This window comes from Panulirus ornatus, chromosome 3 (assembly GCF_036320965.1).
Source record: "Panulirus ornatus isolate Po-2019 chromosome 3, ASM3632096v1, whole genome shotgun sequence".
NCBI classification, from domain to species: Eukaryota; Metazoa; Arthropoda; class Malacostraca; order Decapoda; family Palinuridae; genus Panulirus; species Panulirus ornatus.
Window position 1 is genome coordinate 62,311,250 of NC_092226.1, and position 17,819 is coordinate 62,329,068.

At 40.6% G+C, this 17,819-nt stretch overlaps 1 protein-coding gene across 2 annotated transcripts in view; it reads left to right on the plus strand.

Annotated features, from left to right (window-relative positions):
• The window catches only part of LOC139762807 (uncharacterized), a 129,728-nt gene that overhangs the window by 51,121 nt on the left and 60,788 nt on the right, over positions 1 to 17,819 (plus strand). For both annotated transcript variants that reach the window (XM_071687965.1, XM_071687971.1), the window contains exon 4: positions 3,250 to 3,381. In XM_071687965.1, coding sequence (XP_071544066.1) covers positions 3,250 to 3,381 — 132 coding nt within the window. The remainder of the gene's footprint in view (positions 1 to 3,249; positions 3,382 to 17,819) is intronic.

Consider the following 17,819-nt stretch of genomic DNA (forward strand, 5'->3'; position numbering starts at 1 on the left):
CATTAACATCCAAAAGTCTCTCTTTTGTGCGCCTGTCAATTAACACGTAATCCAGTAATGCTCTCTGGCCATCTCTCCTACTTACAAACGTATACTTATGTATATCTCTCTTTTTAAACCAGGTATTCCCAATCACCAGTCCTTTTTCAGCACAGGAATACTCAACAAGCACTGTTATATGGGAGGGTATTGATTGAGAGGGTGAAGGTATATACAGAGCATCAGATTGGGGAAGAGCAGTGTGGTTTAAGAAGTGGTAGAGGATGTGTGGATCAGGTATTTGCTTTGAAGAATGTATTTGAGAAATACTGAGAAAAAAAATGGATTTGTATGTAGCATTTATGGATCTGGAGAAGGCATGTGATAGAGTTGATAGAGATGCTCTGTGGAAGGTATTAAGAGTATATGGTGTGGGAGGCAAGTTGCTGGAAGCAATGAAAAGTTATTATCGAGGATGTAAGCATGTGTTCAGGTAGGAAGAGAGGAAAGTGATTGGTTCTCAGTGAATGTCGGTTTGCGGCAGTAGGATGAAAGGGCTTGGAAAGTGAGTCAGTTGTTGTTTGCTGATGATATAGTGCTGGTGGCTGATTTGGTTGAGAAACTGCAGAAGCTGGTGACTGAGTTTGGTAAAGTGTGTGAGAGAAGAAAGCTGAGAGTAAATGTGAATAAGAGCAAGGTTATTAGGCACAGTAGGGTTGAGGGACAAGTCAATTGGGAGGTGAGTTTGAATGTAGAAAAACTGGAGGAAGTGAAGTGTTTTAGATATCTGCAAGTGGATTTGGCAGCAGATGGAACCATGGAAGTGGAAGTGAGTCACTGGGTGGGGGAGGGGACAAAATTTCTGGGAGCATTGAAAATGTGTGGAAGGCGAGAACATTATCTCAGAAAGCAAAAATGGGTATGTTTGAAGGAATAGTGGTTCCAACAATGTTATATGGTTGTGAGACATGGGCTATAGATAGGGTTGTGCAGAGGAGGGTGGATGTGCTGGAAATGATATGTTTGAGGACAATATGTGGTGTGAGGTGGTTTGATCGAGTAGGTAATGAAAGGGTAAGAGAGATGTGTGGTAATAAAAAGAGTGTGGTTGAGAGAGAAGAAGAGGTTGTATTGAAATGGTTTGGTCAATGGAGAGAATGAGTGAGGAACGATTGACAAAGAGGATATATGTGTCAGAGGTGGAGGGAACGAGAAGTGGGAGACCAAATTGGAGGTGGAAGGATGAAGTGAAAAAGATTTTGAACAATCAGGGCCTGAACATGCAGGAAGGTGAAAGGCTTGCAAGGAATAGAGTGAATTGGAATGATGTGGTATACCAGGATTGACGTGCTGTCAATGGATTGAACCAGGACATGTGAAGCGTCTGGGGTAAACCATGGAAAGTTTTGTGGGGCCTGGATGTGGAAAGGGAGCTGCAGTTTCGGTGCATTATACATGACAGCTTGAGACTGAGTGTGAACGAATGTGGCCTTTGTTGTCTTTTGATAGCACTACCTTGCGCACGTGTGGAGGGGAGGGGTTTGTCATTTCATTTGTGGCGGGGTGTCGAGAGGAATGAATAAATGCAGCAAGTATGAATTATGTACATGTGTATATATGTATATGTCTGTGTATGTATATATATATATATGTGTACGTTGAAATGTATTGGTATGTGTATTTGCATGTGTGGATGTGTATGTATATACATGTGTATGTGGGTGGGTTGGGCTGTTCTTTCAACTGTTTCCTTGTGCTACTTCGCTAACACAGGAGACAGCGACAAAGTATAATAGATACATAAATAGATAGATATATATTGTTGAAATGGTTTTGTCATATGGAGCGAATGAGTGAGGAAAGATTGACGAAGTGATAGATGTGTCAGAGGTTGAGGGAACAAGGAGAAGCGGATGAAACCATGGAGGCAGAAGTGAGTCACAGGGTTGGGGAGGGGGCGAGATAGTGTTCTCTCCTTCCACACATTCTTCATTGCTCCCAAAACTCTTGCATTTACCTCCTTAACCACCCCATCCATAAACAAATTAAAGAACTATGGGGACATCACACACCCCTGACACAGACCGACACCCATTTAGATCCAGTCTTTCTCCTCTTTTCCTTCTCATACACATGCCTTACATCCTTGGTAAAAACTTCACACTGCTTCTAGTAACTTTCTTCCCACACCATATCCTCTTAAGAACTTCCACAAAGTATCTCTATCACCCCTATCATATGCCTTCTCCAGATCCATAAATACTACTACAAATCCATCTGTTTTTCTAAGTATCTTCGCACATATTCTTCAAAGCAAACACCTGATCCACACACCCTCTACCACTTTTGAAAGCACACTGCTCCTCTCCTGTCTGATGCTCTGTACATGCCTTTACCCTCTGAATCATTACCCTCCCATATAATTTCCTTGGGACACTCAACAGACTTATGCCTCTGTAATTTAAACACTCACCTTTATCTCCTTTACCTTTGTACAGTGGCATTATACATGCATTCAGCCAATCCTCATGCACTTCACCATGATCTATATGTACATTGAATATCCTTACCAACCAATCAACAACACAATCACCCCCTTTTTTAATATATTCCTCTGCAATACCATCCAAACCCGCGGCCTTGCTGGCTTTCATCTCTCGCAAAGCTTTCACTACCTCTTCTCTGTTTACCAAACCATTCTCCCTGACCCTATCACTTCGCACACCACCTTGACCAAAACACCCTGTATCTGCCACTCTGTGATCACACACATTCAATAAACCTTCAAAATACTCACTCCATCTCCTTCTCACTTCACCACTACTTGTTATTACCTCCCCATTTCCCCCCGTCACTGATGTTCCCATTTGTTCTCTTGTCTTATGCCCGTTATTTACCTCCTTCCAAAACATCTTTTTACTCTCCCTAAAATTTGATGATACACTCTCACCCCAACTCTCATTTGCCCTCTTTTTCATCTCCAGCACCTTTCTCTTGACCTCCTGCACTACTTCCCTGCAAAAATCTTCAAATGCTTCCCTCTTCTCTTTCACTAACAATCTTAATTCTTCATCTCACCATTCACTACCCTTTCTAATCTTCTCACCACCCACCTTTCTCATGCCACATGCATCTTTTGTGCAATCCATCACTGCTTCCCTAAATACATCCCATTCCTCATATTTTTATGCTAAGTGTTACCTCAATAACTTTTTAACTGCAGTATTCTGTAATAATCATATAATGATTGGTTAATTGGAATTTTAACAGAGTTCTTGGACCAAGGGGAAGATTCATTGTCCAGGTTGTGGGGGTCGACTTGGATCATTCAACTTTGTATCTGGCAGCCAGTGTGCATGTGGCTCTCATGTTCTTCCACAAGTTCACTTACTTAGGTCCAAGGTATGTTGAAACAGTTACATCCTCTTTTGAAGTAATGGAAATTCTTTTCATTTGAAGATAGATGAGTTGTCCGGTAATATGGAAAATATAAAGAAATCAAGATTACACTACTCCCTCTGTTAACAAAAAGTCACCATTATGTAAAGCAAATTTTTATCCAAATTTTACTTATTGTAATGAAAATTCATAGCAACAAAAAATTGAGCTATAGATTAAAAGATACACCTGTGACCCTAGTAGTGGGGATATCTGAAACATAAGAAATTATCTATCCTTAATCTTTTTCAACCATCCTATAGCACTTATATCACTTTTTTTTATTGTTGTCACATAACCAAATATTTTAGCTTATTCACCAGATATAAAAAGGAAAATCTTACTTGTTTTTGTACCATTGACTGATAAATGAAATATTGATTCTGGATGATGCTACCCAAGTGATATGATGAATTACGGGTGAAATAAAGGCCAGACAATTTGATCAAGAGGTTGTTCTATACTCAAAACTAAAAAGTTTCATATCTATAATTATTAAATTTCCATAAAATTTGTGATGTCCATTACCAAACTTAAAGATACTGCCACATGCAACAGCAGTACTGTGCAGTGACAGTAATGTGAAACACCACTTGTGGATTGTTTTGATTTATGAAACTGTTGGGAAGTTTCAGTGTGCACTGTGTTGTAACTTTTGTAGAATATTTACAAACTTATGAACGGATGGCCCTCTAATCAGTGTCTCTTGTAAGAAGCAATTACTAATAACTGTTTGACCTCTAATCAGTGTGTCTAGTAAGAAGTAATTGCCTAAGAGCAAAAGAGGCAATGAGGAAATACACTGCAAAACCATTACACTGGAAGTTACACTTTAGGTTTTATGTTGGTTTGATACTGGTGAGAAGCTTAGGGAAGTTTCAAAATCTTTAGGCCATGCTTGCTCTTCTGTAGCAACAGTTGAAGCTTATTGTGAATAAAGATTCATAATGATAAAAGAAATCAGCCTGAACATTAAAGAAATATTCCCACAGCCCTGGCCCTTACACTCATACAGTGGGGAAACCTGGGTGTGTAAGAAAGGATCTTTCCACAATTGTTTTCAGCCATCCTATAATGCATATGACACTTTTTTTTTATTATTGTCAAGTCAAGTAGTCTAGCTTATGCACCAAATAAAAGGAAAATCTTTCATATTAATACCTATAATTTGTAAATGAAATATTTATTCAGATGATGCAACCCACATGATTCGATGAATTATGAGTGGATCTAGAGGTTGCTCTATACTTGCACAAGAAAAAGTCACATCTTTAGTTCATAAATTTCATGAAAAGAAGTCACAGAAATTAGTGATGTTCATTATTGCTGTATACTTGCACCTGAAAAAGTCACATCTTTAGTTCATAAATTTCATGGAAAGAAGTCACAAAAATTGGTGATGTTCATTATTGAACTTAAGATTACCACCATAGGTGGTAGAGAAACTCAGTGACAGTGCTTAGACAGCTACCCCTTTAAGAGCATGTAAACTGTCTTGTCATAGAAGTTCAGTGATGGAAGACATGGAAAGAATGATAAGAATGTGGCAGGAGGACGTGAAGCAATGTCACCATTGTTGTTAAGCATGGTCAGCTTTAGTTCTGTTTGTGATCATCTTTTGTATTTTTGCAGTATGTTGAAGGCAAATATTTTTTAACAAAAATGCATCCCCATTGGTATAATGGAAGTCTGTGGGAAATTGGGTCTCTTTTAATGAAGTTTAACACTTAGCACAACACTTCCTAGGGATGTAAATCCTTTGTTAAACAAGGGAGTGGTTTATAAGAAATATTTCAGAAACTTTGACATGTGAACACATTTTTTTTGCTAGAATGGAGTGATCAGTAGGTAGAGATAGATAAGCTAGATTTTTTTTCTTTTTCTTTGATAAATTTCCAGGAGCATGTCCCTACTGAAGCTCTGATGTTTTGGTAACATTTCAAAAATATTGCAAATTTCTGGTGTTTCATCTCATTCATTCATATAGAATTATCATCAGGAAAGGCTGACATTAGTCCTTAGTTTCTTTGGATATATAGTATTTCCCTTTTCTGTCAAAATTTTTAAACTGTAATTACTAAAGACTTATATTCAGTGAATAGTAGAATACATTTCATTACAGTTTCTTAATGTTTACTTCAACTGTTGGATAAAGGAATTAATTGAATAGGTGGATTAGATGGATAGATAATTATTCAACTTCATGACCATTTTGGGGGCTTTTGCAATTTTGAGGCTGCTCTCCAAGCAGGAACAGGGAAACAGTGAAATGATGGACTCCTCTAGAGTGATAAGTTCCTCAAGGAGACTGTACTTCCTTCTGTCTATCACTGATGATGTAGCCTCACGAGTAAGATAAGGTAAATGTAGAAGGGGTTTATTGTAGATTGTGTTCTCCCAATCTGGGTCCCACAATTACGTATCAATCATGTCTTGTAGATACAAGAGGGAGGAATTCCACCCAGAGGGCTAAGATACCAAGATTTCACTACAGATCTTTTCATTCTGAGAATATTCTTTTGGGTCTATCTGTATTCTATGTCTGTGACTCCCATTCCCTCTGGAAACTCCCATCAAGGGGTGACCATAGCAAAAGAGTCTCCATTTGTCCTTGTCCTTGCATGCCTCCCTTGCATACACCATTCCACGCACTTTTCTGCCATTTCTCTCCCTCCAGTTTTCCTCCACCCTATTTGCCCATGTCATAGGCGGTCTTCCACTCGCACCAACCCCTTTAATTGTACTATCATACATTCTCTTTGTAAACATCCAGTCTTGCATTCTTTCCACATGCCCAGACCACCTCAGAGTATTACATTTCACCCTTTCTACCACTCCAATATTCATTCCCTTTGCAATCCCTGCCATACCACATCTCTCATACACTTGTTCATTTCTTTTTTCATTCCATCTAGTCACACCACTTTCTGTTCTCAAATTGCTCATTTCCACAGACTGGATTCTTGACCCCTGTGACTCATTTCATGTCGATGTTTTGGCTGCATAGGTAAGGGTTGAGAGGACTATGCTGTCCCTTAATCCTCTCTTTACTTACATACTTACACCTCTTCCTTTCATCATTCTGTTAAGGGACCCAGTGACTTCCACCCTGTACCGCTCTTTCCCTTTTTTCTCCTTCCATATGACCAAACTTACCCAAGACAGCTCCAAAATACTTAAATTCTCTCATTTCCAGTCTTTCTTCACCACATCCAAAGCATAATTTAGCACACTTTCTCCTTTCACTCTATGTGGTTTTACAAAATCCATACTTTTGCTCTGTATCCTTTCAAACACCATTACTTTATTTTCACTTCATTTACCTTCAATTGGCTATGCTTACACACATTATAAGACACTCTTACAACCTTCTGCAACTCCTCTTCACTCTCAGCAAACAATACAGTATCATTTGCAAACAGGCTTACTACTATCCACCATATCTTACTGCCACACTTCATCTATGCACCCCTTTTCTTTGGTTTTGCTTTCATCTCCCATATCATTCCATCCATGTGTATATATATATATATATATATATATATATATATATATATATATGGATGGGGTTGTTAGGGAGGTGAATGCAAGAGTTTTGGAAAGAGGGACAAGTATGAAGTCTGTTGGGGATGAGAGAGCTTGGGAAGTGAGTCAGTTGTTGTTCGCTGATGATACAGCGCTGGTGGCTGATTCATGTGAGAAACTGCAGAAGCTGGTGACTGAGTTTGGTAAAGTGTGTGAAAGAAGAAAGTTAAGAGTAAATGTGAATAAGAGCAAGGTTATTAGGTACAGTAGGGTTGAGGGTCAAGTCAATTGGGAGGTGAGTTTGAATGGAGAAAAACTGGAGGAAGTGAAGTGTTTTAGATATCTGGGAGTGGATCTGGCAGCGGATGGAACCATGGAAGCGGAAGTGGATCATAGGGTGGGGGAGGGGGCGAAAATTCTGGGAGCCTTGAAGAATGTGTGGAAGTCGAGAACATTATCTCGGAAAGCAAAAATGGGTATGTTTGAAGGAATAGTGGTTCCAACAATGTTGTATGGTTGCGAGGCGTGGACTATGGATAGAGTTGTGCGCAGGAGGATGGATGTGCTGGAAATGAGATGTTTGAGGACAATGTGTGGTGTGAGGTGGTTTGATCGAGTAAGTAACGTAAGGGCAAGAGAGATGTGTGGAAATAAAAAGAGCATGGTTGAGAGAGCAGAAGAGGGTGTTTTGAAATGGTTTGGGCACATGGAGAGAATGAGTGAGGAAAGATTGACGAAGAGGATATATGTGTTGGAGGTGGAGGGAACGAGGAGAAGAGGGAGACCAAATTGGAGGTGGAAAGATGGAGTGAAAAAGATTTTGTGTGATCGGGGCCTGAACATGCAGGAGGGTGAAAGGAGGGCAAGGAATAGAGTGAATTGGAGCGATGTGGTATACCGGGGTTGACGTGCTGTCAGTGGATTGAATCAAGGCATGTGAAGCGTCTGGGGTAAACCATGGAAAGCTGTGTAGGTATGTATATTTGCGTGTGTGGACGTATGTATATACATGTGTATGGGGGTGGGTTTGGGCCATTTCTTTCGTCTGTTTCCTTGCGCTACCTCGCAAACGCGGGAGACAGCGACAAAGCAAAAAAAAATATATATATATATATATATATATATATATATATATATATATATATATATATATATATTATATTTTTATTATACTTAATCACCATCTCCTGCATTAGCGAGGTAGCGCAAGGAAACAGATGAAAGAATGGCCCAACCCACCCTCATACACATGTGTATACATAAATGCCCACACACACGCCCATATACATACATATACATTTCAACGTATACAATACATATCCATACACAAACATATACATATATACACTTGTACATATTACTTGCTGCCTTCATCCATTCCCGTCACCACCCCACCACACATGAAATAGTGCACACACACACACACACACACACACACACACACACACATGCACAAGGTAGCACTAGGAAAAGATATAAAAGGCCACATTCGTTCACACTTAGTCTCTAGCTTTCATGTGTAATGCACCTAAACCACAGCTCTCTTTACACATCCAGGCCTCACAAAACTTTTCATGGTTTACCCCAGATGCTTCACATCCCTGGTTCAATCCAGTGACGACACATCGACCCCAGTATAACACGTGGTTCCAATTCACTCTGTTCTTTGTGCGCCTTTCACCCTCCTGTATGTTCAGGCCCCTATTGCTCAAAGTCTTTATCACTCCATCCTTCCACATCCAATTTGGTCTCCTGCTTCTCCTTGTTCTCTCTACCCCTGACACATATATCCTCTTTGTCAATCTTTCCTCACTCAGCCCTGCCTCACACATACATGTATCCCAAAACATTTTCTCAACTCTCCTTCCAATCTTACACACATTTACTCCTGTCACTTGAAACCATATATCCCTAACACATCCCACAAAGCATTCCACTCAACTGTGTCATATGCTCTCACCAGATCCATAAAAGCTGCATACACCTTCTTACCTTTTGCTAAATACTTTTCCTTATAAATCCGACTGCAATACCATCCACTTACTGCATTTCATCTTCCATAGGGCATTCACTTCCTCTTCTCTCTTCACTAAATCACATGACTCTCATTTCACATACCTCCCCAACCAAAACACCCTACATCTGCCACTCATATCATGAAACACATTTAACAATCCTTCAAAATACTCTTCATCTCCTCCTCATTTCATCACTCACTGTTTTCACTTCCCTTTTTGCCTCCTTAACCAATGTTCCCCTTTATTCTCCTAGTCTTTCACACAGTATTTACCTCCTTCCAAAACACATTTTTATTCTCCTTAGAGTTTAATACTCTCCCACCCCAAGTCTCATTTGCCCTCTTTTTCAGCCCCTGCACCTTCATCTTGACCTCTTGTTGCTTTTTCTTATACATCTCCCAATCATTTATACTCCTCCCTTGTAAGTACTGCCTAAACTTCTCTCTTTTTGCTTTCAATAGCAACTTTACTTCTTCATCCCACCATTCACTACCACTTCTAATCTGCTTACCTCCTACCTTATGCATGCCACATGCATCTCTTGCACATACCATCACTGCTTTCCTAAATACCTCCCATTCCTCACCCATTCCCTTTGCTTCATTTAATCTTATCTTTTGCCATTATATGTTGATTTGTTCCTGGTATTTCTTCACACAAGTCTCCTTTCCAAGCTCACTTACTCTCTGCACTCTATTCGCCCAATATTGTTTCCACTTTTTCTAAAACTTGCAAATTTTCACCCTTGCCTCCACGAGATTGTGATCATACATCCCACCAGCTGCCCCTCTCAGCACATTTACATCCAAAAGCCTGTCTTTCGCATGCCTATTAATTAGAATGTAATCTAATGATGCATGTTGACCATCTCTCCTACTCACGTATGTAAACTTGTATATATCCCTCTTTTAAAACCAATACCCAGTTATCATTCTTTTTTCAGCACACAACTCCACAAGCTTTTCACTATTTCCATTCATAACATTGAATTCCCCAAGTGCTCTGATTTACCCTCAACTGCCACATTACTTACCTTTCCATTTAAATTACCAATCACTAATACAGGCAGCAAGTATGAATTATGTACATGTGTATATATGTATATGTCTGTGTATGTATATATATGTACATGTTGAAATGTATAGATATGTAAATGTGCATGTGTGGACGTGTATGTGTGTATATGTTTATGTGGGTGGGTTAGGCCATTCTTTCGTCTGTTTCCTTGCGCTGTCTCGCACACGCGGGAGACAGCGACAAAGTATGATAAAAAAATGAAGTATAGTGTATGAGAAGAGAGAGGTGTTTGGACTATTTTTGCAGGAACTTACTGCAAATGACTTGGAGATGTATAAAAGAAAGAGGCAGGAGGTCAAGAAAAAGGTGCAAGAGGTGAAAAAGAGGGCAAGTGAAAGTTGGGTAGAGTATCATTAACTTTTTGGGAAAATAAAAAGATGTCTTGGAAGGAGGTAAAGTGTGTAAGACAAGAGAACAAATGGGAACATCGGTGAAGGGGGCTAATGGGGAGATAATAACAAGTAGAGGTTAAGTGAGAAGGAGATAGAGTGAGTATTTTGAAAGTCTGTTGAATGTGTTTGATGATAGAGTGGCAGACGTAGGGTGTTTTGGTCAAGGTGCTATTCGAAGTGAGAGGGTCAGGGAGAATGGTTTGGTAAACAGAGAAGAGGTAGTGAAAGCTTTGCAGAAGATGAAAGCCGGCAATGCGGCGGGTTTGGATGGTATTGCAGTGGAATTTATTAAAAAAGGGGGTGACTGTGTTGTTGATTGGTTGGTAAGGATATTCAGTGTATGTATGGTTCATGGTGAAGTTCCTGAGGATTGGTGGAATGCATGCATAGTGCCATTGTACAAGGCAAAGGGGATAAAGATGAGTGTTCAAATTACAGAGATATAAGTTTGTTGAGTATCCCTGGGAAATTATATGGGAGGGTATCGATTGAGAGGGTAAAGGCATGTAGAGAGTATCAGGTTGGGGAACAGCAGTGTAGTTTCAGAAGGGGGTAGAGGATTTGTGGATCAGGTGTTTACTTTGAAGAGTGTATGTGTGAAATACTTAGAAAAACAGATGGATTTGTATGTAGCATTTATGGATCTGGAGAAGGCATATGATGGGGTTGGTAGAGATGCTTTGTGGAAGGTATTAAGAGTATATGGTGTGGGAGGTATGTTGCTAGAAGCAGTGAAAAGCTTTACCAAGAATATAAGGCCTGTGTACGAGTAGGAAGAGAGGAAAGTGATTGGTTCCCAGTGAATGTCGGTTTGCATAAGGGGTGCATGATATCTCCATGGTTGTTTAATTTGTTTATGGATGGGGTGGTTAGGGAGGTGAATGCAAGAGTTTTGGAGAGAGGGGCAAGTATGCAGTCTGTTGTGGATGAGAGGGCTTGGGAAGTGAGTCAGTTGTTCGCTGATGATACAGTGCTGGTGGCGTATTTGGGTGAGGAACTGCAGAAGCTGGTGACTGAGTTTGGTAAAGTGTGTGAATGAAGAAAGGTGAGTGTAAGTGTCAATAATAGTAAGGTTATTAAGTTCAGTAGGGTTAAGGGGCAAGTTAATTGGGAGGTAAGTTTGGATGGAAGAAAACTGGAGGAAGTAAAGTGTTTTAGATATCTGGGAGTGGACTTACCAGCAGATGGAACCATGGAAGCGGACGTGAGTCACACGGTGGGGAAGGGAGAGAAGCTTCTGGGAGCATTGAAGAATGTGTGGAAGGTGAGAATGTTTTCTCGGAGAGCAAAAATGGGTATGTTTGAAGGAATAGTGGTTTCAACAATTTTATATGGTTGGAAGGCATGGGCTATAGATGAGGTTGTGCAGAAGAGGGTGGTTGTGTTGGAAATGAAATGTTTCAGGACAGTATGTGGTGTGAAGTGGTTTGATCGAGTAAGTAATGAAAGGGTAAGAGGGATGTGTGGTGGTAGAAAGAGTGTGGTTGAGAGAGTGCAAAAGAGGATGTGTGAGTGAGGAGAGATTGACAAAGAGGATATATGAGTCAGAGGTAGAGGGAACAAGGAGAAGCGGGAGACCAAATTGGAGGTGGAAGGATGGAGTGAAAATGATTTTGAGTGATCGGGGCCTGAATATACAGGAGGATGAAAGGCATGCAAGTAACAAAGTGAATTGGAACAATGTGGTATTCCGAGGTTGACATGCTGTATATGGATAGAACCAGGGCATGGGAAGCATTGGGGTAAACTATGGAAAGTTTTGTGTGGCCTGGATGTGGAAAGGGAGCTGTGGTTTCAGGGTATTACACATGACAGCTAGAGACTGAATGTGAATGAATGTGGCCTTTTTTGTCTTTTCTTAGCACTACCTTACGTGTCTGTGCATGTGTGGGGGAGGATGCTATTTCCTCTACAGTGGGGTGGCGACAGGAATGGGTGAAGGTAGCAAGTATGAATATGTACATGTGTATATATGTACATGTCTGTGTACGTTGAAATGTATAGATATATATATATATATATATATATATATATATATATATATATATATATATATATATATATATATATATATGTGTGTGCATGTGTGGGCGAATATGTATATACATGTGTATGTGGGTGGGTTGGGCCATTCTTTCATCTGTTTCCTTGCACTACCTCATTAACATGGGAGACGGCGATTAAGTATAATATATGATAAATAGATAGATAAATCATGCAGGAGGGTGAAAGGAGGGCAAGGAACGGAGTGAATTGGAGCGATGTGGTATACCGGGGCTGACGTGCTGTCAGTGGATTGAATCAGGGCATGTGAAGCGTCTGGGGTAAACCATGGAAAGCTGTGTAGGTATGTATATTTGCGTGTGTGGACGTATGTATATACATGTGTATGGGGGGGGGTTGGGCCATTTCTTTCGTCTGTTTCCTTGCGCTACCTCGCAAACGCGGGAGACAGCGACAAAGTAAAAGAAAAAAAAAAAAAAAAAAGATAGATAAATATGGGCGTTTATGTATATACACGTGTATATGAGTGGATGGGCCTTTCTTCTGTTTCCTGGCACTACCTCGCTGATGCAGGAAACGGCAATTATGAGTAATGTAGCAGTTGAGGGTATAATTGATGTACATGGGGTGTTCATTGTTGTAAATGGAAATGGTGAAGAGCTTGTGGATTTGTATTCTGAAAAAGGACTGGTGATTGGAAATACCTGGTTTAAAAAGAGAGATATACATAAGTATATGTTTGTAAGTAGGAGAGATAGCCTGAGGGCATTATTGGATTTCATGTTAATTGATAGGCGTGTAGAAGAGAGACTTTTTGATGTTAAAGTGTTGAGAGGGGCAGCTGGATCACTATCTTGTCGAGGCGAAGTTGAAAATTTGTAGAGGTTTTCAGAAAACAAGAGAGTGTTGGCGAGAAGAGAGTGGTGAGAATAAGTGCGCTTGGAAATGAGACTTGTGTAAGGAAGTACCAGGAGATTGAGTGCTAAATAGCAAGTGGTAAGAGCAATGGGATGTATTTAGGGAAGCAGTGATGGCTTGCGCAAAAGATGCATGTGGCATGAGAAAGGTGGGAGGTAGGCAGATTAGATAGGGTAGTGAATGTTGGGATGAAGAAGTAAGATTGTTAGTGAAAGACAAGAGAGGGGTGTTTAGACAATTTTTGAAGGGAAGTAGTGCAAATGACTGGGAGATGTATAAAAGAAAGCGGCAGGAGGTCAAGAAAAAGATGCAAGAGGTGACAAAGAGGGCAAATGAGAGTTGGGGTGAGAGAGTATCATTAGATTTTAGGGAGAATGAAAAGATATTTTAGAAGAAGGTGAATAAAGTGCATAAGACAAGAGAACAAATGGGAACATCAGAGAAGGGAGCAAATGGGGAGGTAATAACAAGTAGTGTTGAAGTGAGAGGAGATGAAGTGAGTATTTTGGAGTTTTGCTGAATGTGTTTGATGATAGAGTGGCAGATATAGGGTGTTTTGGTTTGGATGGTGTGTGAAGTAGGAGGGTCAGGGAGAATGGTGTGGTAAACAGAGAAGAGGTAGAGAAAGCTTTGCAGAAGATGAAAGCCAGGAAGGTGGTGGGTTTGGATGGTATTGTCATGGAATTTATTAAAAAACGGGGTGACTGTGTTGTTGATTGGTTGGTAAGGATATTCACTGTATGGATGGATGGTGAAGTGCCTGAGGATTGGCATAATGCATGCATAGTGCCACTGTACAAAGACAAAGGGGATAAAGGTGAGTGTTCAAATTTCAGAGGCATGAGTTTGTTGAGTATTCCTGGGAAATTATATGGGAGGGTATTGATTGAGAGGGATAAAGACATGTACAGAACATCAAATCGGGGAAAGAGCAGTGTGATTTCAGAAGTGGTAGAGGATGTGTGGATCAATTGTTTGCTTTGAAGAATGTATGTGTGAAATACTTAGAAAAACAGATGGATTTGTATGTTGCATTTATGGATCTGGAGAAGGCAGATGATAGGGGTTATAGAGATGCTTTGTAGGTTTTAAGAGTATATGGTGTGGAAGGTAAGTTGCTAGAAGTAGTGAAAAGTTTTTACCAAGGATGTAAGGCATGTGTATGAGTGGGAAGAGACGAAAGTGATTGGTTCCCATTGAATGTCAGTCTGCGGCAAGGGTGCGAGATGTCTCTGCGGTTGTTTAATTTGTTTATGGATAGGGTGGTTAGGGAGGCAAATGCAAGAGTTTTGGAGAGAGGGCAAGTATGCAGTCTGATGTGAATGAGAGGGCTTGGTAAGTGAGTCAGTTGTTGTTCGCTGATGATACAGCGCTATTGGCTGATTTGGGTGAGAAACTGCAGAGGTTGGAGACTGAGTTGGGTAAAGTGTGTGAAAGGAGAAAGTTGAGAGTAAATATGAATGAGAGCAAGGTTATTAGGTTCAGTAGGGTTGAGGGGCAAGTTAATTGGGAGGTAAGTTTGAATGGAGAAAAACTGGAGGAAGTGAAGTGTTCTAGATATCTGGGAGTGGATTTGGCAGCGGATGGAATGATGGAAGCGTAAGTGAGTCACACGGTGGGGAAGGGAGCGAAGGTTCTGGAAGCGTTGAAGAATGTGTGGAAGGTTAGAATGTTATCTCAGAGAGCAAAAATGGATATGTTTGAAGTAATGGTGGTTCTAACAATGGTGTATGTTTGTGAGTCTTGGGCTATAGGTAGGGTTGTGCGGAAGAGGGTGGATGTGTTGGAAATGAAATGTTTGAGAACAGTATGTGGTGTGAAGTGGTTTGATCGAGTAAGTAATGAAAGAGTGAGAGTTGTATGGTGATAGAAAGAGTGTGGTTGAGAGAGCAGAGGAGGGTGTGTTGAAATGGTTTGGTCACATGGAGAGAGTGAATGCAGAGAGATTAACAGAAAGGATATATGTGTCAGAGGTAGAGGGGACGAGGAGAAGCAGGAGACCTAATTGGAGGTGGAAGGATGGAGTGAAAAAGATTTTGAGTGATCAGGGCCTGAACATACTGGAGGGTGAAAGGTGTGCAAGGAATAGAGTGAATTGGAACAATGTGGTATCCCAGGGTTGATGTGCTGTCTATGGATTGAACCAGGGCATGTGAAGCATGCGGTAAACCATGGAAAGTATTGTGTGGCCTAGTTGTGGAAAGGGAGCTATGGTTTCGGTGCATTACACATGACAGCTAGAGACTGAGTACGAACGAATGTGGTCTTTTTTTGTCTTTTCTTAGCACTACCTTGTGTGCATGTGCACATGGGGGGGGGGGATGCTATTTCCTCTGTGACAGGGTGGCGACAGGAATGGATGAAGGCAGCAAGTATGAATATGTACATGTGTATATATGTACATGTCTGTGTATGTATATGTATGTATACATTGAAATGTATAGGTATGTATATGTGCGTGTGTGGGCGTTTATGTACATACATGTGTATGTGGGGGTGGGTTGGGCCATTCTTTCATTTGTTTCCTTGCGCTACCTCACTAACGTGGGAGACAGAGATTAAGTATGATATATAATAAATAGATAGATGAATATGGGTGTTTATGTATATATATGTGTATATGAGTGGATGGACCATTCTTCTGTTTCCTGGCGCTACCTTGCTGATGCAGGAAACGGCAATTATGAGTAATGTGGCTGTTGAGGGTATAATTGATGTACATGGGATGTTCAGTGTTTTAAATGGAAATGGTGAAGAGCTTGTAGATTTGTATGCTGAAAAAGAGATGTACATAAGTATGCATATGTGAGTAGGAGAGATGGCCAGAGGGTGTTATTGGATTTCATGTTAATTGATAGGTGTTTAAAAGAGAGACTTTTTGATGTTAAAGTGCTGAGAGGGGCAACTAGAGGGATGTCTGATCACTGTCTTTTGGAGGCAGAGGTGAAAATTTGTAGAGGTTTTCAGAAAACAAGAGAGAATGTTGGGGAGAAAAGAGTGGTGAGAGTAAGTGAGCTTGGAAAGGAGATTGAGCGCAGAATGGCAAATGGTGAGAGCAATGGGATGTATTTAGGGGAACAGTGATGGCTTGCACAAAAGATGTGTGTGGCGTGAGAGAGGTGGGAGGTGGGCAGATGAGAAAGGGTAGTGAATGGTGAGATGAAGAAGTAAAATTGTTAGTGAAAGAGAAGAGAAAGGTGTTTGGATGATTTTTGCAGGGAAGTAGTGCAAATGACTAGATGTATAAAAGAAAGAGGCAGAAGGTCAAGACGAAGGTACAAGAGGTGACAAAGAGGGCAAATGAGAGTTGGGGTGAGGGAGTATCATTAAGATTTAGGGAGAATAAAAAGATGTTTTGGAAGAAGGTGAATAAAGTGCATAAGACAAGAGAACAAATGAGAACATCAGTGAAGGGGGCAAATGGGGAGATAATAGAAACTAGTGTTAAAGTGAGAAAGAGATAGATTGAGTATTTTGAAGCTTTGTTGAATGTGTTTGATGATAGAGTGGCAGATATAGGGTGTTTTGGTCGAGGCGGTGTGCGAATTGGGAGGGTCTGGGAGAATGTTGTGGTAAACAGAGATGAGGCAGAGAAAGCTTTGCAGAAGATGAAAGCCGGCAAGGCAGCGGGTTTGAATGCTATTGCAGTGGAATTCATTAAAAAAGGGGGTGACTATGTTGTTGATTGGTTGGTAAGGATATTCAATGTATGGATGGATCATAGTGAAGTGCGTGAGGATTGGGGGAATGCATGCATAGTGCCACTGTACAAAGGCAAAGGGGACAAAGGTGAGTGTTCAAATTACAGAGGCATAAGTTTGTTGGATATTCCTGGGAAATTATATGGGAGGGTATTGATTGACAGGGATATAGGCATGTACAGAGCATCAGATTGGTGAACAGCAGTGTGGTTTCAGAAGTGGTAGAGGATGTGTGGATCAGGTGTTTGCTTTGAAGGATGTATGTGTGAAATACTTAGAAAAATGAATAGATTTGTATGTAGCATTTATGGACATGGAGAAGGCATATGATAAGGTTGATTGAGATGCTTTGTGGAAGGTTTTGAGAGTATATGGTAAGAGAGGTAAGATGCTAGAAGCAGTGAAAAGTTTTTATCAAGGATGTAAGGCATGTGTACAAGTAGGAAGAGAGGAAAGTGATTGGTCCCAGTGAATGTCAGTTTGTGGCAGGGGTGCATGATATCTCCATGGTTGTTTAATTTGTTTATGGATGGGGTGGTTAGGGAAGCAAATGCAAGAGTTTTGGAGGTGCAAGTATGCAGTGTGTTGTGGATGAGAGGGCTTGGGAAGTGAGTCAGTTGTTGTTCGCTGATGATACAGCGCTGGTGGCTGATTCAGATGAGAAACTGCAGAGGTTAGTGACTGAGTTTAGTAAAGTGTGTGAAAGGAGAAAGTTCACAGTAAATATGAATAAGAGCAAAGTTATTAGGTTTAATAGGGTTGAGGGG